A 22,043-nucleotide genomic window follows, 5' to 3' on the forward strand; every position below is an offset into this window, starting at 1 on the left:
CCCGCGCCCTCGTCGGCCGAGCCCGCCCGCGCCCTTGCAGCACCCGCGCCGACCGTGCCACGAACCCCGGCGTGTCAAGGCCGCCTGCTCCTAAGGTACCTCCCTCTCAGTTTAATGTTATTATGATTATTATTATTTTAGGATAATTAGTTTGTGATATACGTCTGTAGTTTTTAGGTTTTTGGTTAGGATTTTGGGTTTAGTGATTGATTAGGTATTTATTATTTAGCTAGTAGTTATTTATTTAGTTAGGGATTGTAGCAATGTGGTTGTCACTGCTAGATCCGGTTATTATTTAGTTTATAGTTAGTTATTTAGTTAGGGATTGTAGCGAGCCGGTCGAGGGATTGTATTCCATTCGAACGTTTCGATCGTGGGTTCATCCCGCCGTGGCCGTAATGCTGAGTGTAACTGGCTCCCTCGCTTCTTGGTTGGCTTTGTCATACTACGATCTCTAGCCTCTATCCACGTCCCTAGCACATGACCATCGGGCTTTATCTCTTTTACGCGCTTGTTTATCCTAGCCTTGTGCCGATTTATTTTGGGTTAGAGTGAATATTTTACTTTGCAATGCTATATAATGTTAATTTGAATTTTATTAATTTGAGTACTCTAACGCTTTATTTATCAATTTGTAACAGGATGGCCCATCCCACGCAGCACCAGTTGTACCTCATTCTTGAGGTGGAGTACGACGACTGAAAGTGCATCTAGCCCTTTAGTGGGGTTTGGATGATTGAATGACAACGTGATTAAAGGACTAACCCGTTTGCTAAGTGTGGATAGGTAATAGGTTATCTCACAGGTACTTAATGAAAGCCAAAATGATGTGTTGTTGTATAAACAATCTAGTTCAAGCACAAGACAACAATGCAAATGGAATTCATGTGAAGGCTTATTTATTGTGGGATTTCCATGTACTATGTGAAAGCAAGCTCGTGATTATTAGTTAATGAGACATGAGGGATTGCATATGGAATGGTCTCATATTTGAAGCTTGCTAAATTAAAATGAAAATGATAACAATACATATGAATGGATGATTCAACGCAAGATATGACTTGATGGCTTGAGATGGTGAAGATAGCAAGGAAAGGCTTCTAGGTACTAAGCAAGGGTGAAGGGCAAGCGACGGCTTGGTGGCCGAAGAACCTAGCTAGGGTGAAGAAGAAAGTACTTATATTTAGTTGAGGTACTAATCAAGCTAAAATGGTCATATTGATATGAAGGATCAAATCTATAATGAAGTATTTGATGGAAGTGACTTGATGCATTTGGGATTATTCAAATTTGATGAATGGAATCAAGTCACATGCTCAAGATGGCTATACTCAAGTGAAAAGATCAATATCAACATGTTAGCACCCTTACTTGATGAAGATTGAAAGAGACGGCATTAATTCAAAAGAGGTCAACTCAAGTGGTATAAATTCATTTTTTCTTTGATCTTGAGTTTGATAGGTATGCCGTACTATTAAGAGGGATGCATCATGTTGATAGATAATGTTGCATAAGTGCTCAAGCCAACCCATGTGAGTTTTGAGTTTTTGAGCGACAAAAGAGCTAACTTTATCTTTGCTGGTCTGACAATACCGGACGTGTTGCTCCAGCTCTTGTGCAGGTTCTTTGTGTATATTGATATCTCTAGTAGGTACCTGCAGTTTGGTTTAAAGATAAAAATCGAAAGGAGCAAGTTCGGGGTTGTTCTGTAGAAACTGTGCATACCGAACACGTCCGGTATTAGAGCTCTGTGCTAAAAATATTTATTTTTAGTTCTAACTTTGTGTTGCAGGGTTATAGCTTCTAGATACATTATTTATACCTTGTGCACTGTGTGGATTACTTGTGAGGGGTGGTACTACTCTTTATTTGAAGTTTCCAATTTGAAAACTCTCTTTACTAATTGTTTCCACATTTAAAGGTGTTAATTTTCAGAAACATCTATTCACCCCCCTCTAGGTGGCATTCTAGGTCCTTTCAAGTGGTATTAAAGCAAGGTTCTCACCTAAAGCTTCACCACCATGAGAAAAAGGATGTCGACGCCTATCGAGTTAGAGCCGGTGCTTCTCCAAAATAATGGTTCAAACTTTCTAACTTGGTCAATACATGTACTCAATGCTTTTAGAGATATTAGTCCTCTTGTTGAGCATATTGTGGATACAAGCATACCTCTTCCTATAGTTGATTGGAGCAACTACAAAAATTTGTCAAAAGAGGAAGAGATATGCGTGCAACTCAATACTCAAGCTATTAATATTATTTTGAGTACATTGAGTGTAGAGGTTCAAGATGAGGTAATCTTCAATGGACAACCACCTCCGGAGAGTGCTCATCTCATTTGGACTAGACTTTTTGATTTATATGGAAAATCCAAATGTGATGATGCACTTGAGATCGAGTCAATGGAAAGTATGTCCATTGTGTCATTATACAGCGAAAAAGCCTCACAAGACCTCAAGAGCGCTGAGCCAGAGCAAGAAGTGCCAGTAGCACATGGCTTGCTGTCTGCCTGCATGTACTGGACGTGTTTGGTATGGCCGAGGCAGCAGACTAGCAAGCAGTTGTTTGCAACGATGCTCAAGCCCGATGGTGACCAAGTGATGAGTCAACCTCAGTATCTCATAACACTCATCACTTGTGTCTCATGGCCAAGAAAAGCAAGAAAAAGAGTAACAAGAAAGATCAAGAAAAGGAGAAAGCACAAGTAGATGATCAAGATGAGAGTGATGTTGAAGTTGAAGACAACTACAACCTTGATCATCTCAACCGCAAAGACAAGTTCATCATCATAAAGATAGTTGAAAAGAATGATGAGCTTAAAGAAGAGATTGAGAAGCAAGAGCAATCACTTCAAAAGCAAGAATTGTTTCTCATCTCCAAACTGAAAGAACTAAAGGCTCTAAGTGAAAGGTATGAAAAATTATCAATTGAGCATGCTTTAGTTACTAACTCCTCTTCTAGTGTTTCACAACTAGAGAAGGAAAACTTTGAGCTCAAGGCAAGGCTAGATGAACTATCAAGCAAGTATAATGTGCTACAAGCAAACTATGTTCATCTAAAGTGCTCTCATGATGAAGTAGTAGAATCAAGCATCATGCTTGAGGTAGCTCATGAGGTTGTGATCACATTGGTAAAATTCTCTCAACCTCTCATACATTCACTCACTAGTACACCATCTCAATTAAATATTTCTTGTACTAATGAGTGTGCTCCTCAAGCAAGCCAATCTTTGATTGAGCCAAATCTCATAGAAAACATAGAGCTCAAAGAAGAGGTGAAAAGATTAAAGAAAGATGTGATTCGGTTGAAGGGTAAGGAGAAAGCACAACCTTCTCAAGATAACCGTGATAACATGGTGAAGAAGCTTGAGAAGGGTTCAAACCTTGCTTCCTCTAAAGCCCAACAAAAGAATCACATCTCAAGCAAGGCCAACCCAACCAAGAGCAAGAAACATGGAAAAATGATGGGCTATGGTTGTGGATTGTATAGACATGAGTGGGCTATGTGTCCACACAAGAGTTGGGCCAACAAGGTTGAAGCCGCAAATCTAAAGGCTTCTACCAAGAAATGCCCAATGTACAAAGAGGCAAGAAAGGAAGCCCAAGTTGCAACAAGAAGATGCTATGGATGCAATGAGATGGGCCACAAGGTTGATAGATGTTGAAAGCTCTAGTTTGGTTTTGGTGAATTGATGAAACCCTAAGTGCTAACCTAGTTTATCAAGTGATCATGACATAGGTAGCGCACTTCAAGTAGAAGAAGCTAATGAAGATCATAGCATGACAATGGTGATGGCATGGCGATGATCAAGGGCTTAAACTTGAAATGAAGAAAGAGAAAAACAAAAAGCTCAAGGCAAAGGTATAAACCATAGGAGCTATTTTGTTTTGGTGATCAAAACACTTAGAGAGTGTGATCATATTTAGGTTCGATACTCGTACTATTAAGAGGGGTGAAACTCGTATCTGAATGCGGTTATCAAAGTGCCACTAGATGCTCTAACTTATTGCATATGCATTTAGGATCTAGTGGAGTGCTAACACCCTTGATAATATTTGTGAAAATATGCTACCACATGTGCACAAGGTGTTTGTAGGGTTGAGATGGGTTTGGGTCCCTCGGGAAAATGAAATGTCTATTTTCTATTGCGCCGGATGCAAAATTCTTGGTGGTTTGCACACTTGAGCAAGGGTGAAGAAGTTAGAGTTAAAATGGAGTTGATCGAAATGATGCTGGCGTCGGTCTACTGACCGGACGCTGGGTCACTCAGCGACCGGATGCTGAAGGGCTGCGTCCGGTCGAGCTGTCAGACGGCACAATGGGTAGGGTTGAGCACCAGACGCTGGTCTGTGTCCGGTCAAGGTGGACCGGACGCGTCCGGTAGAAAAAACATGCCTCGGGGAGCTTACTGGAAACGACCGGACACTGGGGCTTCAGCGTCCAGTCAGTTTTGACCGGAGCGTCCGGTCAGCTTCGTAGCCGTTGGAATCTGACGAACAGTGTTTGAAGCTGGTGACACGTGGCGTCCATCGGGCAACCAGACGCTGAGGGCCAGCGTTCGGTCAGTATGACCGGAGCGTCCGGTCAGAGCGCGTTTTGCCCAGTGAAGGGGTATAATGGCTCTATTTGATTGGGGCTCTATTTATAGCCCCATGGCCGGCTATGGCTCACATCTTTGGCCATTTTCATTGACATAGCAACCTTGTGAGCTAAGCCAAAGCCCTCCCACTCATCTACATCATTGATTCATCATCATAGTGAGATTGGGAGTGATCCAAGTGCATTGCTTGAGTGATTGCATCTAGAGGCACTTAGTGATCGTGTTTCGCTGCGGGTTTTGCTTGTTACTCTTGGTAGTTGCCGCCACCTTGATGGCTTGGAGCAGCGAGGATCGTCGAGCGGAGGTGGTGATTGTCTCCGGCTCTGATCATGGTGATTGTGAGGGGTTCTTGACCTTTCCCCGGCGGAGCGCCAAAAGGTACTCTAGTGGATTGCTCGTGGCTTGTGTGATCCTCATCTTGTGTTGGTTGTGCGGCACCCTGTTGAGGGTTTGGCGTGTGAAGCCAATTAGCGCGTGAACCTCCAAGTGAGTGAATCGCCACAACGAGGACTAGCTTGCCGGCAAGCAAGTGAACCTCGGTAAAAATCATTGTGTTCATCATTGATTCCGAGGTGATTGGTCATCATTGTTATTCATCTTCGTGATTGATTGGTTCATTCATCTACACGGCGGTATAACCCTCTTGATCACTTTCTTTACTTTACCGCAAACTAGTTGACAAGCTCTTTAGTGTAGCTAGTTGTGAGAGCTTGCATGCTTGGTTGGTGTGGCTCTTTAGTTAGCCTTTGAGAGCACACTAACATAGGGTAGTGTCATTGCTCTTGTGTGAATTGACACTATCTAAAATAGAATTGTGGTAGGTGGCTTGCATTTTGAGTAGGCTAGCGCAACACTTGCTTCACCTCATAATTGTCTAACCATTTGGTTAAGTGTTGTTGTAGAAATTTTTATTAGGCTATTCACCCCCCCTCTAGCCATTAGGACCTTTCAGATGTCCATACAAGCAAAACAAGCATAGAGCAAACAAAGGCCGCATATGCTATGCTTGTAAAAGAAAAGGGCATCTAAGCTATGAATGCCCAAATGGTAACTCACCTAAGCCGAACATATTTGTTTATCATGATATGCTTAGGAAGACCATAAATGGAGTTAGCATTAGTAAGGTGATGTGTTCACCACAAACTAGTGCTAAAGCCATTTGGGTGCCTAAGCACTTGTTGACTAACTCAAAAGGACCCAATAAGAGTTGGGTACCAAAGTGTGCCTAAGTTAATGATGTAGGTACTTGGTGATGAGATGAAACCTTCGGGGTGGTTGAGCAAGCAATTTGATAATATTCACTCAATCTATCAACCAATTCTGATCATAATCCCTTATATGGTTGATCCGAAGATAATTCAATGAACATATCATATATTTCATCCTCACCATTGGTAACAAGTACCTAAACCTTTTAGGATAGCCACCTTGTTCATTTCATTTTCTATAGTTCATAAATAGGTACATTTGTGAAATAATAAAAGTGGCTAATTAGATTCAATTAAAAAGAATTCTACTTTGCCATATGATGCTTTTGATCGCTATCTAGTAGAGTAATTTATTTGTTGAGATGCTAGTATACAATAAATAATAAAGCTAAACAAAGAATCACAAGCAGCGAATTAATTGTGTCTGTTCTGCACCTACCGGACGTGTCCGATATTACTACCAGACATGTCTGATATGGCTAGGGACAGAAAGGCAGTGGTTCTATTCTAAATATTCCGGACGTGTCCGGTATACCTACTGGACGTGTCCAGTATTGCAGGAACCAGAACACTAATAAGATTACAACAGAGTCTTTGATCCATATATTCTCATATATCCTCAATTTACTCAGAAGATTGTGGTTTATCAAAACTAAGTGGATTGTGAGCATCTCTTGAACTCAATTGTAAATATGGCAATTTTATTAGGTTTATGGTCAAAATGGAAAATTGGCTCTCAATTTCTTAATAGAATAAAAGTGCTTGTTGAAAGTCATTCAAATTACTTGAAGCACTTATTTAGGGGGAGCTAAACTTCTATTTTGCACCATTGTGGACTAACAAATTTATCTAGCATTCTTTGTAGTTCTTTGGATGAAAAAGTATCTAGCATGATTATTTGGCAATTGAGGTCAACATAAAGATCATCATGCTATTTATCTTCTTAGTGGTATTCTTGTGGGCTCAAGGCAAAGGTATGTGTTTACATACATACATTGTAAGTGCATCTAAGGCCCTTTATATGTTAGAATGTGCATTTGTGTGACATAGGAGAGATATTTTTCAAAACCCATAACTAGCATGTGTAGATGGTGTGAATTTGAAAAACTATTTGAATCTTGGTCTTTGTGACCTAGCCTTGCCATGTGATGATTATAGCTCTCCTTGATTGTTTGATTGGCTAATCACACATGATATGGCTTTCTTAAGTCCACAATCTACTATGTCTCACTCTCTCTCTCTCTCAAGTAAGCGAAATCTTGTATATGCCAAATATTTGGAAAAGAGAAAATCAATTTATGGCATTGGATAAGAAAAGGGATGATACTCAGTTTGGATCAAGATTATATACCTTTTTGGACTGAGAAATAATAGAAAAGGGGATTGGAAGAGAGAAAACACATTTTGGAATAACTTGGGCCAGCCCGCGTATACCGGACGTGTCTAGTATGCTACCGGACATGTCCGGTATGACCGGGACTATAAAACCGAGCGTACCCCTTCGGCCCAAATAGACTTGTCTCCTCCAAACCAACCAGTCGACACCCTTCTTCCCACCTAGGGCGACTGAGGATTTCACCAAGGAAAAGGAGATCGCATTGGAGAAGGCTTGCATCAAGATTGAAGGCACGGGGATTTGGATTTCTCATCGCCTTCTCATCTCTTCTCTCAAGGTACCCTAATCACGGACCTCGTCCGATCTACATGGTCAATGCATGATTTTGAAATTCTTTCGGTCAATATGTTGCATTGGTGATATAGAAGCAATGCCCAAAGTTTGGAATTGATCCATGATGGTTTGAATCAAGGAACCCTAGTTAGGGTTGCTGGTCGCCCATACCAAACGTGTTCGGTATGCTACCGGACGTGTCTGGTATGGCCCAGCAGAGTAGGCTCTCTGCTCTCCTTTGATTCAATCCTATCCTAGAATTGTTTGTTAGGCTTAGCTTCTTTTGTATCTATGTTTTGCAAACTTTTTGACAGTTGTATGTCAAGATGATTGTAAAACCATGGATAAAAGATTCTATGTCTAATCGCAATTTGAGAATAAGCTATGGGTATGTATCTAAAATTCTATGAAAATCTTTAGATATAGGACAACAGCCATGAGTGGACGACAGGAGCCGAGGTCCAAGCATAGGCATGATCCAGCACTTGAGAAGTACAAGAAGGCGAGACAGGAGATGCATCCTGGATTCAAGCCAACCAGTAGGAGGTCTACCAAGGCTGCCTCTAGTGCAGTAGCTCAGTATGCAGAGGGGTCAGTGAGCTCTTCTTCTGACACTAACACTGATGAGTTCAGAATGGAGTCTAGAGAAGAAAGAAAGAGGAAGAGCACTGATAGAGGATCAGATGGTGATAGCTCAGATGAAGCACAAGAGATTGAGGAGGAGGAGCCAGTTCCTCTAGTTCAGCACCAGCCTAGTCAGGGGATGCATTATGGTCTCTTTGAGACACGTTTGCCCAATGTGCCCCCTTATGTTCCCAGAGTTGACTACAGGGGAAAGAGTATGACCAGGAGAGCTAGAGATGAGCGAAGGGTTGATCGGAGGGACTTACCTAAGGTTTAGCACGATCACCGCTTCCAGACAGCTTTTCACCTAGACTTCTACTCCAGTGTGATTCTCACCAGGAACCTAGTGATTGCCAGGTCTTAGTGGATTGACTAGCAATATATTAGAGAGTTGCAGAAGGCCTCAGTTGATCATGCCATTGCCATCTGCCAGAGCACAGGAGTTTATGAGATCATGGAGTTCCAGCATGACTGGAACACAGAGGTAGTAGCTTAGTTTTATGCTACTCTGTTCGTTGAGGAGGATGAGAGGCGGATGCACTGGATGCTTGAGGGCCAGTGGTACAGTGTTGACTATGATGTTTTTGCTGCCCACCTTGGCTTCTCATAGAATGATCTCTAGAGGGACAGGATCCACACCAAGTAGGTGTTACCTCCTGAGCAGCTCGCATATATGTATCCTCCTGGTGGTGAGAGAGGAGCTATGGGGAAGGTTCTAGGTCTTCACCCTACCTACAGATACCTAGACAGGATGTTCAGGAAGACTATTGACTATAAGGGTGGAGACAAGGGCAACATTGCTGATTACTCTAGGAACCTACTCCATAGGATGGCACCTGATGCTCGGCCCTTCAGCGTGTTTGACTTTATTTGGTCCGAGATCAGGAGTGTTGGAGAGAGGCCCCTCAAGGGCTGTGGTTTTGCTCCTTATATCATGCATATGATTGAGTAGGTGACAGGGCACACATTCAAGTATGATAAGATTCACAAGGCCCTAAAGATTGTTGCAGATCTACCTGAGATAGGGTTACCTCTAGCAGGACCAGGAGGAGCAGCAGCAGTAGCACCAGAGGCAGATGCACCTGAGAGTGGTGCACCAGTAGGAGCTTCACCTTCACCACGTGCTCCTTCACGTTCTACTTCATGTCATGGCAGTCCTCCCTCGCCTATCCGTAGGCTTTTTAGCTCCATATTTGGGATGTGTCGGGACATCTAGACCCGACAGCAGAAGGAGAGGGAGGCTAGGATGAAGGATACTCGAACCTTGAAGCAAATTGCTTCTAGGCTTGAGCTTGATCCTCCTAGGTCTCCACTATTAGATGAGGCAGCTAGTGAGCAGGAGACTAAGGAGCAGCAGCAGGCCAGATATGATAGAGAGTATGCTGAGTTCCTTCAGAGACAGTAGCAGCAGGCACCTAAGCACCCTGACACTCTACCACTTCAGGCTCGTGTGCCTACTCACTCTCAGCCATGTCCCAGCACTATAGACGACTATGCTACAGATTGGTGGAGTGACCTGATAGGTGGTGGTGGCTACTACGGGTCTGGTGGCTATGACCCGTCTGGTGCGGGTGGTTCTCGTCCAGCCAGTGTTGCACGCTCAGATGACGAGGATGCTGGTCGAGATGATGATGATGATGAGTGATCTCAGCTTTCCGTGATAGCTTGTAGCGCCTTTGTCCTTAGTATGTCTTTGTTGGACCTTTGTGGTGATAGATGACAAAGGGGGAGAGAGACTGATCAAAGCTTTAGGATAGTTTTATTTGCTTATCTTTGTACCTAAAGATATGTACTGCAGGCTGTAGTTTGTTTTTGAGCTTCATTAATGTATCTTGGATATGAGATAGATTGTATCATGTGAGAGATGAGACTTATGCTTTATCTATATATCTCTTGAGACATGATCTTTATTTATATATCACTGGTTTCTGGACTTGAAAAATATGTAATGAGTGCTATGTGTGAATTACATGTGTTATATTTATTTTCATAAGGACCATGCATGCTAGAATGAAAATATTTGATGTGATGCCTTTCTATTTATTCGTGTGTGATATATATTATCATATGCATCACGGTTTCACTTTGTCACACACACATGCACCCCATGGATGCAATGATTTAGGGGGAGTCTCTTATATGTTTTAGTATGTGTAATTGACATTTGAGGTCATTTTGTGAATTCTAATCATAAGCACATATTAAGGGGGAGCCTCTCATAAATCATTGAACCCAAAAATTTAAATGTTTATATCATTTTGTAAGCTTAAATCAAGTTGTCATCGATCACCAAAAAAGAGGAGATTGAAAGTGCATCTAGCCCTTTAGTGGGTTTTGGATGATTGAATGACAACATGATTAAAGGACTAACCCATTTGCTAAGTGTGGATAGGTAATAGGTTATCTCACAGGTACTTAATGAAAGCCAAAATGATGTGTTGTTGTATAAACAATCTAGTTCAAGCACAAGACAACAATGCAAATGGAATTCATGTGAAGGCTTATTTATTATGGGATTTCCATGTACTATGTGAAAGCAAGCTCGTGATTATTAGTTAATGAGATATGAGGGATTGCATATGGAATGGTCTCATATTTGAAGCTTGCTAAATTAAAATGAAAAAGATAACAATACATATGAATGGATGATTCAACGCAAGATGTGACTTGATGGCTTGAGATGGTGAAGATAGCAAGGAAAGGCTTCGAGGTACTAAGCAAGGGTGAAGGGCAAGCGACGGCTTGGCGGCCGAAGAACCTAGCTAGGGTGAAGAAGAAAGTACTTGCATTTAGTTGAGGTACTAATCAAGCTAAGATGGTCATATTGATATGAAGGATTAAATCTATAATGAAGTATTTGATGGAAGTGACTTGATACATTTGGGATTATTCAAATTTGATGAATGGAATCAAGTCACATGCTCAAGATGGCAAGTGAAAAGATCAATATCAACATGTTAGCACCCTTACTTGATGAAGATTGAAAGAGACGGCATTAATTCAAAAGAGGTCAACTCAAGTGGTATAAATTCATTTTTCCTTTGATCTTGAGTTTGATAGGTATGCCGTACTATTAAGAGGGATGCATCATGTTGATAGATAATATTTCATAAGTGCTCAAGCCAACCCATGTGAGTTTTGAGTTTTTGAGCGACAAAAGAGCTAACTTTATCTTTGCTGGTCTGACAATACCGGACGTGTCTGGTATTTGTCCAGCAGCTATAAAATTATTGTTCTCAGGTTGGTTCGTCGGGAGTTCCGACGATCGGGAGTCCCGGCATGGGTCGGGAGTTCCGACATCTCGCACTTTAACCGACTCGGAGGGTTCACTGTCCTGGCCATACCAGACGTGTCCGGTATGTATGACCAGAGGCCAACGGCTAGTTTTCAAAAGCCTTGAGGGTCGGGAGTTCCGACGTAAGTCGGGTGTTCTGACGGTCGGGAGTTTCGGCATGCGTTGGGAGTTCCGACACCTCACTAACTTTAACTCAGTTACATGTTTTTTAAATTTGCTGAGGGTCGGGAGTTCCGACGGTCGGGAGTCCCGGCATTCATTGGGAGTTCTGATGCCTCACAACTTCACTGTAACTTAGTTACCGTTAGCGTAGTGTAAGTCATACCGGACGTGTCCGGTATTGCAACGGCTATAAAATGGCTAGTTTTTCAAGGGGGCTATAAATATCCCCAAGCCTCCACCTTTGGAGGTTGCTGATTCTGCTAACATACACACGTTTTTGAGCCTTGCCAACTCTCCTAAACCCTCTCTTAGTGAGTGTGTGATACAAATTGCAAAATCCATTTGTGGGTTTGAAAAAGAGAGCAATCCACCACTTGAGCACTTGTGCATATTGTCAATCTCATGATTCGCATTTGTTACTCTTTGACTCTTTGGTCCTAGACGGTTAGGCGTCGCCGAAGAGCACCCGAGAGATTATGGTGTGCCACGGAAAGTTTGTAACGGTTGATTCCACCGCCTCGAAATCATCTAGTGGAAGGAGAAAAAGGAGTTGGAAAAGACTCCGGCTAGAGTGACCTTTGTGGTACCCTCTCGGGCTGACATTCGCTGGGTCGCCCGTAGCCCCCTCAACGAAGAGTAGGACTCGAATGAGTCCAAACTTCGGTAAAACAAATATCGTGTCTCAATTTGTGTTTTATTCGATATTTGTGTTGCTCCAGCTCTTGTGTATGTTCTCTGTGTATATTGATATCTCTAGTAGGTACCTACAGTTTGGTTTGAAGATAGAAATCAAAAGGAGCAAGTTCGGGGCTGTTCTGCAGAAACCGTACATACCGGACATGTCCAGTATACATACCAGGCACGTCTGGTATTAGAGCTCTGTGCTGAAAATATTTATTTTTAGTTCTAACTTTGTGTTGTAGGTTATAACTTCTAGATACATTATTTATACCTTGTACACTGTGTGGATTACTTGTGAGGGGTGGTACTACTCTTTATTTGGAGTTTCCAATTTGGAAACTCCCTTTACTAATTGTTTCTGCATTTAAATGTGTTAATTTTTAGAAACGCCTATTCACCCCCCCTCTAGGCGGCATTCCAGGTCCTTTCAATGACCAGCACCGAGCACACATCTTGAGTGACAACGACGCAAAGGTGGCCTTGCCTCCTTTGAGGCCCCGTACATACACCAGGGCGCACTAGTGGGACGAGCGTTACGTGCCGTACATAAGGCGTGCCGGCTTCCTCGAGCTTGTCCGTGTTATCAACCACGGTCTTCCGCCCCTTGACCCAGCACTACTTACCACAGCTGTAGACAGGTGCGAGTGCATTCTTTGTACGTAAACTTTCTTGTAACAAATTTGAGGCAACTAACAGTTGTTCTATTCTTATAACAGGTGGAGGCCTGAGACCCACACGTTCCACCTACCTTGTGGCGAGATGACCTTGACGTTGTAGGACATGAAGGCTATTTTAGGCCTTCGGTTGGGGGGGCTTCCAGTGACAGGGATAGTTGACAACGATCACTGGAGGGAGCTGGTGGCTCAGTTTACTAGCTTTCTTCCACCGGACAACGAGGCTTCTAAGAAAAATAAGTGAGAAATTCAAGCCTATTTAATATTTGTATCGCTTTCCTGCAGCCATCGGGTCTCATTTTCTTTGGTAAATTTTAGAAAAACTTCTGGTGTTTCATCGTCCTGGATCACGGAGCGCTTTGATTACTTGGACCCACATGCTGAGGAGGCTCAGATCGATAGGTTTGCTTGAGTGTGGCTCTGACACTTTCTTGGTGCTTTCCTCTTTCCAGACGCCTCGGGCAACACCATCAGCTGGATCTTCCTTGACATACTACGCCAGCCGTGGGAGAACATAGCGGCGTACAGTTGGGACAACGCTGTCCTGGCATGGACGTATCGACAGCTATGCGTTGCCTGCCGTCGCACCTCAGGGTATGCGAACCTTAGGGGTTGCTCGTACCTACTCTAGGTTTGGTGTTGGAAACGATGGCCCGTTGGGAGGCCCCCTTAATATGGGTTTACCGGTAAGTACTTGGGTTCATTATATTCTTCGATATGGTTACATATGATGAGTTTAGTAATGGCTAATTCATTATCGTGTTCAATGCAGCAATAGAACGGGTAGGATACACTCCCTACAGCTCTGTTTATCTAGACGGAATCAGAGTTAGTTAGAGGGAATGCGAGGCGCAAGTACAGGGAGTACACGGATGGTCTCGACGTCCTGACACAGCACCAGGTTATGCTCTTTTTACTATCATACCTGTGTCTTGTTCGATCTACACTATATCACAGCCTAACTCAATTACGAAATGTTCAAGTGCATTAGTGTCCTTGGGATGCTCCGGAGTTCTAGAACTATCTCAGTCCTGTCACTAGGGACGAGTCAGAGGAGTATCGCTGCAATGTCCCTTTTATTTTCTTCCACGTGGTCGAGATTCACTTCCCCATCAGGGTCTGTAGACAGTTTGGAAGAATGACAGGCTGCCCACCACCGCTTTACTCCACCAACCAAGTATTGCACGAGTGCGTTATCGATTAATAACAGAGCTACAATCCAGAGGTGTGTGTGGTAGAACTAAAATCGTTTTGTTGCAGGTATGACCGCAGGAAGAGGTACAAGACCAAGGATTGGCGCGTGACACACAGCGCGCACATCCACTTGTGGGAGACCAGGGAACAACAGCCGGTCCATGCAGGTCCTCCACACGAGCAGCACACCTTCGACGAGTACCTGCGCTGGCTTCACAGGTCTATGAGGACACATATCAAGCCCCCGTACATGGAGGAGGCGATTGACGAGGACTCGGAGGAAGATATGATCAAAGATGTGTACGACATTGCCACTAGAGAGGACACACAGCTACAGAGAGCCCCGCTACAAAGATACGTGGTAAGATACTTGAATGGTACAATTTGTTATCCATTTGGTATTAGTTATGTATACTAAAACTGTTCAATCGCGTTTCTGAACCCAGGCGATATAAGTGTCGAGGCTGTCCAACGAAGCAGCGTACCGGCTTCACGAGTCTAGAGGGCAGGGGCCAGGCGTTCTCGAGGCTTTTGTGAAGGTAAACATAAACTAGTCCATTCCAAAATTGTTTCTTTAGTGTATATGCGTTTGTGAAATGCGCTAACTTTAACGTCTATTTATGCAGAAGGTGAAGAAGAGCTGCAGGAAGCTAGCTCAAAAGTTGAGCTGCATGGACACTCCTTATGAGGAACCGCCACTCCCAGCGCGGTCGGGTGGTACGTCTTCAGCCTCTTTGAGGACGCCAGCTGGCTCTTCTCAGCGGGTGACAGGTGCTACTTCCGCAGTGCGTACACCACCACATTATAGCATTGGGAAGGACCCTGCAATCGAGGACGACGAGGATGATGATGACGACGACGACGAGTGGGAAGATTGGCCGCAGGACGAGATCGGCATGTCTCAGCTAGGTGGTGCCCCACTTGGCACCCAAGGAGCATAACAGGTACTAACAAAGGTAGTTTCTTTAAATACGTAGGCTAAATGAACTAACGATCACAAAGAATTCTAAGTAATCGTGCATATCACATACTTGCAGGGTACGAGTCATACGCACCGGCGATGCGACCACACCGACGTTGGCTACACTCCCAATGTGTTGCCAACAAATCTGAAGAGACAAAGGCGTCCGAGGAATCCTTATACTCCTGGGTCTTAGTTTGTTAGGTCCAACTATTATTGGGGTCCGAAACTTGCAGGCTTATTTAGTTATGTTATGTCGAACTTAAGTCAAACTTATGTGGCAGCTTGTCAACTTATGTTATTTGCTTCATATTCGTTTCAATGCGTCGCGACATCACTGCTTGCGAGATTAAGTAGCAACTAGTTCAAAAAACGGTAGTCCTGGGGTATCTCGACACCGGTGGTCGGCGTCTTACGCGAGGGGTCGAGGAAGCCGGGGTCCATGGTCGCGTCGCCGCCGATCCTACAATATGGGGTCAAAAAGCCAAATAAATAAGTTCCCTTAAAAAATATTCGTTTTAATCCGATCTAATTTTTCGTAATCGATTAGTTAACATGGTGGTTAACCGTATTATGAAAGACGAAAAAAATATCAATTGCCTTATCAATTTCTCTATTCGGCCTTGAAAAATTTAACAAAATATAGAAACAATTTCACTATTCATTTTACGTCAAACAATACTTACAATAACTCCTACCATCGGCGCGACGCGTTCCGATTAAACCGTCCAGGTACCGCCGGGTTGGCGGCGGGCGCGGCGGGCAGGCTTGCTGCTCGGGCTGGCATGACTGGCCGCGGGGTTTTATTTGGTCCAGACGCGCCATGACCCCTGGCGCGGCACTGCCGCGCCAAGATCGCTGGCGCAGGCCCTGCCTCGTAAGCGGTCAACGCTCCTGGTCGCCGCCACGTCAGCCCTGTGCCGCGCCACTATGCATGCGCGCGGCACAGGTATTTGGCCGTGCCAGGGCAATAGGCGTGGCCAAAAGTGTTAGTTTTTAAAAAATCAGAGGTGTTAGATTTAAAATTACATTAAAAAAGGGTTAAAATTAAAAGAATTCGATGCACACAGAGCACCAGCCGGCAAGATTACTTGTAACTAATAAACAAGTCCTTATGGCATGTTTTGCATCATTTTTGAATTCTTAGAATCTGAATTGTGAGAAGGATTACATTGTAATAATCCAGGTTTCTTTTATCCTAGATTATAGGTACTAGATTATTGTCCATTCATCTATAGTCTCCTGTTAGGACTTATTAGGAGTAAGTTTTAGACAGATTTTCTAGGATTACAATAATCTATAAGTTAGAGTATTATAATCAAGCTCGTAATCGTGGATGTTTGGATCACCTAGGAATTATTTTATCTCATTATAATATCAAGCGTGATCCAAACATGTCCTTAGCTTCATGTTTAATTTAATTATTTGGTGGTTAAATTGTTGGGTCAGTCACTCAGTATTGAAGCATATATGTGCAGTATTTTCCTTCCACCATTTACATATAATCCTCTGGCCATCAGTTTATATATGTAGTCAGTCATAATACAAAGCAGAAACTAGCTAGTAAAAAGACATGATATTGTCTTAGTTAACTCATTCACACCTAAAAAAACGTACGGCGTACTGCAACACAAGAGGTAAAATTCAATTGCTGATCACCATCTTTTTTTAGGCTATATATGCAGGCTAGCTCTGAAATAAGTAGAGAGGTTGCCTAGGCATCAAGAGATTCAGGGCAAACATATAGAGCTCAGAAACTACTGAAGAATGTACTTGTCAATCTCATATTCAAACTCATCATCGCTTATAATCTTATTACATGAATATACATCTTACATATATAAATATAGAAGCAGCATGACCCTACAATTGTTGTCGAGTTTCATCTGATTCTTTCACAAATCACAAGACAATAATGATCTACATGTATGTCCTGATATGTTATACAATATGATCCAGAGTAGTATCATACATATACATATGCTTCAAGTTACTACGTATATGCTATATATAGTTACAGTATGCAGATGCAAATACATATGTACTTAGTATTATTATATAACATACGAACAGATGCAACGAAATTAAAGGCAAACGTTTGAATTCATAGCTGCTAGACTAAACAGCTGAGAAAAACAAATAAGCTAATGATCGATATGCAAGCAGATGGCTGAATAGATCAGGAGTCAAGCATCTTCTTGTAGTACTCGTCGTCGTCGATCCTCCAGAGCGAGTAATCCGAGCAGTATTCCCACGCCGGCGACGAAGGCGGCTCGGCGGGATGACCGGGACCGGCTCCTGCCCAGCCGTCGATCAACATGTAGCTCGCCGCCTCCGCCGCCGCGATGTCGTTCCAGAAGTGGTCCGAGGCGTAGCACTCCTGCTGCTGCTGCTGCTGCTGCTGATGGTGTTGATGCTGGCTTGCCGCGGTGGTGGTAGATGCCTCGTCGAACTCGGCGTCGTCGTCGCCGCTGCCGCTGCCGCTGCTTTGACGCAGCGCTGACTCGGTCACGGCGGACGATGACGTGGCCGTGCCACAGCCGCCGCTGCTCGGACTCGGAGAGCCAGAGCAGCTGGACGTGGTGGCAGTCACGGACGACGACGACCCCGAGAACGCCGACGCCGACGCCGTCTTGCTGCTCCGGCTGTTCTGCTGCTGCTGCTGCTGCGCCGCCGCCTTCTGCTTCCTGGTGCGCGTCCTCCAGAAGTTCTTGATCTCGTTGTCGGTGCGCCCGGGGAGGCTCCTGGCGATGCGCGACCACCGGCTGCCCCACTGCGCATGGAGCTGCAGGATCAGGCGCTCCTCGTCGGCGGTGATGCGGCCGCGCCGGAGCCCCGGGTGGAGGTAGTTGACCCACCGCAGGCGGCAGCTCTTGCCGGTGCGCCTCAGACCTGCATCAGTACGCCGACACATGCGCATGCACAGAGAAGAAGCAGGAGAGGGACAAGCAAAAAACTGGTTAATTAACACCCATCGCCATAGCCCATTCTACATCAATCCCCAAGCATGCATCTATATACATATATATATATATATACATATATGTATATATGCATGCTTAGGGATGCACCCGCCACCGCGCAAACCTGAGACCTTTGCTAAGAAATCCCACCGGCGTTCACCAAACAAGCGGACGAACCATACCAGCTGGGCGTCTTCCTCCTCCGTCCACGGCCCCTTCCTCATCGCCGGCGGACTGTTGCCGGCGCCGCTGCCCCTACTACTACGCTCACCACCACCCTGCAGCTTCTTGCTCTTGCTGCCGCACATGCTTGCTGCTGCCGGTGTCGCCATCGACTGATGATGAGGATGATGATCGTCCATCGGTCGATCGGCCTCCTCGATCTTCCTCCTACGGCAGCGGCAAGGCGTTGATGGTGTCCTTCTCCTCCTCCCTCCGAATTGTCCCCGTCGTCGACCGATCTGTGAGCTGCTTGGCGCTGGATGGACTTAATAGCTTGGCGGCTGACCGGCAGACAGAGACAAAGGCCACCCAACGAAACAAGCTTCGATGCACCTATCAAGTATCAATTGAGAGAGAGGAAGAAGAAAGGGACTGCCGCAGATTGATGCCTCCACTACTTGTGTACGATATATAGATTCTAGTACTAGCTGCTAGCTGGAATGCTGGATGCTTTTTGCTGATGAGTACACTTGCTTACTTATACCAGATCCTCTCTGTACTGGCCACACTGCATGGTTATATATACACATATACAAAAGAGAGCTAGTTGAATTGCTAGCTAGGAAGAGGAGTGCTCTGTATAGTACTACTACTGGTGGGGTAGATCTGGCAATGCAAAATGCAAGGGTAGCAGCTGGATCGTGGATGAGTGCTCTGCTAAGACGACGATGGAAAGCTAGTGCGAGGTGAGGTCAGTGATGGGCACCCCGCACTGAGAAATGCTCCTATCATGTGTTAGCACTTGTGCAATTGGGGACTTTCTAGAGTCACCTCATCTCATCACCTCACCCTCTTGGTCTTACACTCTTGTTTGTCGTTGCACATATATTTTGCACCAACAAATCATTAATTAAGTTTGGGAAACTTGTTAACCACGAGCGAAGTTTTTATTTTGTTGTGATCACCAGCGTTTATTCGGTTTCATTGTAGCCAATGTTTCGACATATATTTCTTCTTTAGAAAAAAGTCCATTTTTGCCCATTTAACTATTTCTGGTCTTTGACCACCGAACTATTGAAATCGGACAAATTATGACATTAAGATGATTTTAAAGGTGGTTTTTTTGCTTCTATATATTTTTATCTAAAAATAATAAGAAAATAATTTATCTTTTAATTTTTTTTTATATCAGATAAATATTTGAACCTCATTTAATTGATGCTCTATTTATACTTATTTGGACCTCGTTTGTTCCTTTAATTTTCTGGTGTTTTTCTTGCTTGATGTTGTGCCTATTAGATATTTAAATTATATTATTTTGTTGCTATATTAGACCAGGAGTTTGACTAGAAGGCCAATAGACTCCAAGGGCATGGAGATCTGAAACAATTACTTAAGTCTAATTAAAGTATGGATTTTGGAGTTTGTATATTTTGTCGTAACTGTGTTGAGTATTGTCCAAAAGTTGTTTACCAATGACCGAAGAATATGAACTTTCTACTTATGAAACTCAACTATTGACTTATGTCCTAGCTTCTTCTTCAGTTCTTGTATGCAGAAGGAAAGGATACCAACCTTGCGAATGCCATGATCCACCACATAAAAATCCTATTTAGACATTTCATGGCTAGCGTTTTACTTTGTTTTGATTGCTTGACTAGCTATTTCAAAAAAGCAAGAGCTTAAGCATATCATGCAATCAACTAATTTTGTGATCAACATAAATTAAAGTGCAAAACGATAATTTAAATAAATAATTCACGACTATGAGCAATTAAAAGACTAGCAACATGAACAAATAAAGATCCAAATGACTCTAAAAAGAGCATAGAAAAAGAAATATTACATTTTGAGAAAATAAGATTATTGATTATCATATTTTTTATTTATAATGAATTAGCTGTGAAATTTTATTGATCAATCTAGGTTTTATTATTTTTGGAAAATAATATATAGTCAAATTCACCTTTGAAACCAACTAGAGGACCGGATGTGTTCATTTTCCATAGTTTAACGGTCAAAAGATATCTAGTTTTCGAGTGGCCAAAATTGGAATGGATTTCTTTGTCTTATCTTTTTGAAACACAATCTAGAGGCATGCCTATGCATGTACATTTACCTTGCACACGTGTACACTCTCCCTGAACCTTCAAGAGTCTGAGTTTGTTATGGCGCACTATTGAATGAATATCATTGTTTTCCCTTAAATAAATTTAGAAAAATACGAGCACATGCCACTAGATCTAGGATTTAAATTTAGGTGGTCAAGTTCTACTACAAGAAGCATAACCAGATAGCTGCAAGCAAGTTTTGGATTTAACCCTGAGTTTGGAGGTCATGAACTTCCTACACAGAACATAAAATCAATTCCTCGTGGATTAGTGATTAAAAGTTTTAATAGTGGATCAAAGTAATCTCTATGTATATCATGTTGTCAGATTGTCTCTACACAACACATATACAGGATGTTTTACGACATAATCTTAATTGCTTAACTGTTGATGAGTATAAGTTTTAGCTGAAGTGCAAAATATCTTCTACTTTAGCTGCTAGCTTGTTTGACCACATGGTGTCATAATTTTTTATCTGATACTCTTCAGGCCTTCTAGCCGATACAGTTCTTTCTAGGCTTATATTAAGCGCCATGTTGCAGTTCTTAAGCATATCCTTTGCTATCTTCCTAAAGAAAATAATGAGGGAATATGTTCTCAAATGACAAGCAAAAGTGGTGAATGCAAGCTGCATTTGCATAAATGCTTGCGTCATATCCAAGATGTCCGCCGGATTCACAAGATAATCAACCGAAGAAACATATTATTCCACTCGCTACTTATTGTGATCTCCTGTTTATCAAATCATCATCTTTAGCACACGACTCTGTGAAAGCAGTAATTTCTGAGGTCATAATCACCAGAGAGATCGATTTAGCTCGTGCGCAATAAAACTAATGATCAGTGTATTAAGGATGACGCTACCATTCTTCTGAAAATTCTTGAAAATAAATAAATAAAATGGAATTTGGGTTGAATTGATTGGTCATGGGTGAGTTTTTTTTATGAGAGATATGCATGAAGGGCGGGCCTGGTGCAAGCGGTAGAGTCTTACCGTCTGTGACCGAAAGATCCCGGGTTCGAGTCGCGGTCTCCTCGCACTGCACAGGCGAGGGTAAGGCTTGCCACTAACACCCTTCCCCAGACCCCGCTCTGCACAGAGCGGGAGCTCTCTGCACTGGGTACGCCCTTTATACGCAGTATGAGGTCATACCTGCTATTTGTGGTAGTGATCCACCACCAGTAAACATTGCTACTAGTGGTATCCACCAAATGATATAAAAGAAAAAGGCAGAGTCCACTATCATATTTACAAATTCGCTACACCTGGCTTTCTCAAACGCATGAAGGAAATCCAATGGTTTTATCTTCAGAGATCAGGTTGATATGCTAAACAACTGCTTCTTGGTTAGAGAAAAAGCCTCAGCTCTTGGGGTCACTGTTAGTGTTGTGCCTTTCCCATCATTCCTCCCAGGAAAGAAAGGTAAGCTGATAAGCGATAAGATAGGTGATGTGGCAGTGCACCAAACGTCGTGCAACCTACGGCTCGGATTGCACAACAGTGCACGTCACCATGATATGTACTCCTATATTTATATTTATATATTTATAAAAAAGGAAAGAAAGAGTTAGCAGCAATTCAACTTGTCCAGTCCATCTTGCACGGCAGTTAGTGACCGTCAATTTTTACAATTCCACTAGTAAGCCTTGCTGTCACTGGACATTGCTGCACCACCATGCATCAGATTGGTCTTCATCAAAGGATGATGAAGCCAGTAAATCTGAACAAGAGCATGATC

General features: G+C 43.2%; 1 protein-coding gene across 1 annotated transcript; it reads right to left on the bottom strand.

Moving 5' to 3' along the window:
- Positions 1-16,841: 16,841 nt before the first annotated feature.
- On the bottom strand, positions 16,842-18,135 carry LOC136516502 (myb-related protein 305-like). The gene has a single exon (XM_066509904.1). It carries the CDS (start codon positions 17,986-17,988, stop codon positions 17,248-17,250), a length of 741 nt encoding a protein of 246 aa, XP_066366001.1. The 5' UTR covers positions 17,989-18,135; the 3' UTR covers positions 16,842-17,247.
- Positions 18,136-22,043: the final 3,908 nt, after the last annotated feature.

Source organism: Miscanthus floridulus, chromosome 17 (assembly GCF_019320115.1).
Source record: "Miscanthus floridulus cultivar M001 chromosome 17, ASM1932011v1, whole genome shotgun sequence".
NCBI lineage: Eukaryota > Viridiplantae > Streptophyta > Magnoliopsida > Poales > Poaceae > Miscanthus > Miscanthus floridulus.

Excerpts from the sequence above, each read along its gene's own strand:
- LOC136516502 (XM_066509904.1), bottom strand. The coding sequence starts at position 17,988 with ATGCGCATGTGTCGGCGTACTGATGCAGGTCTGAGGCGCACCGGCAAG.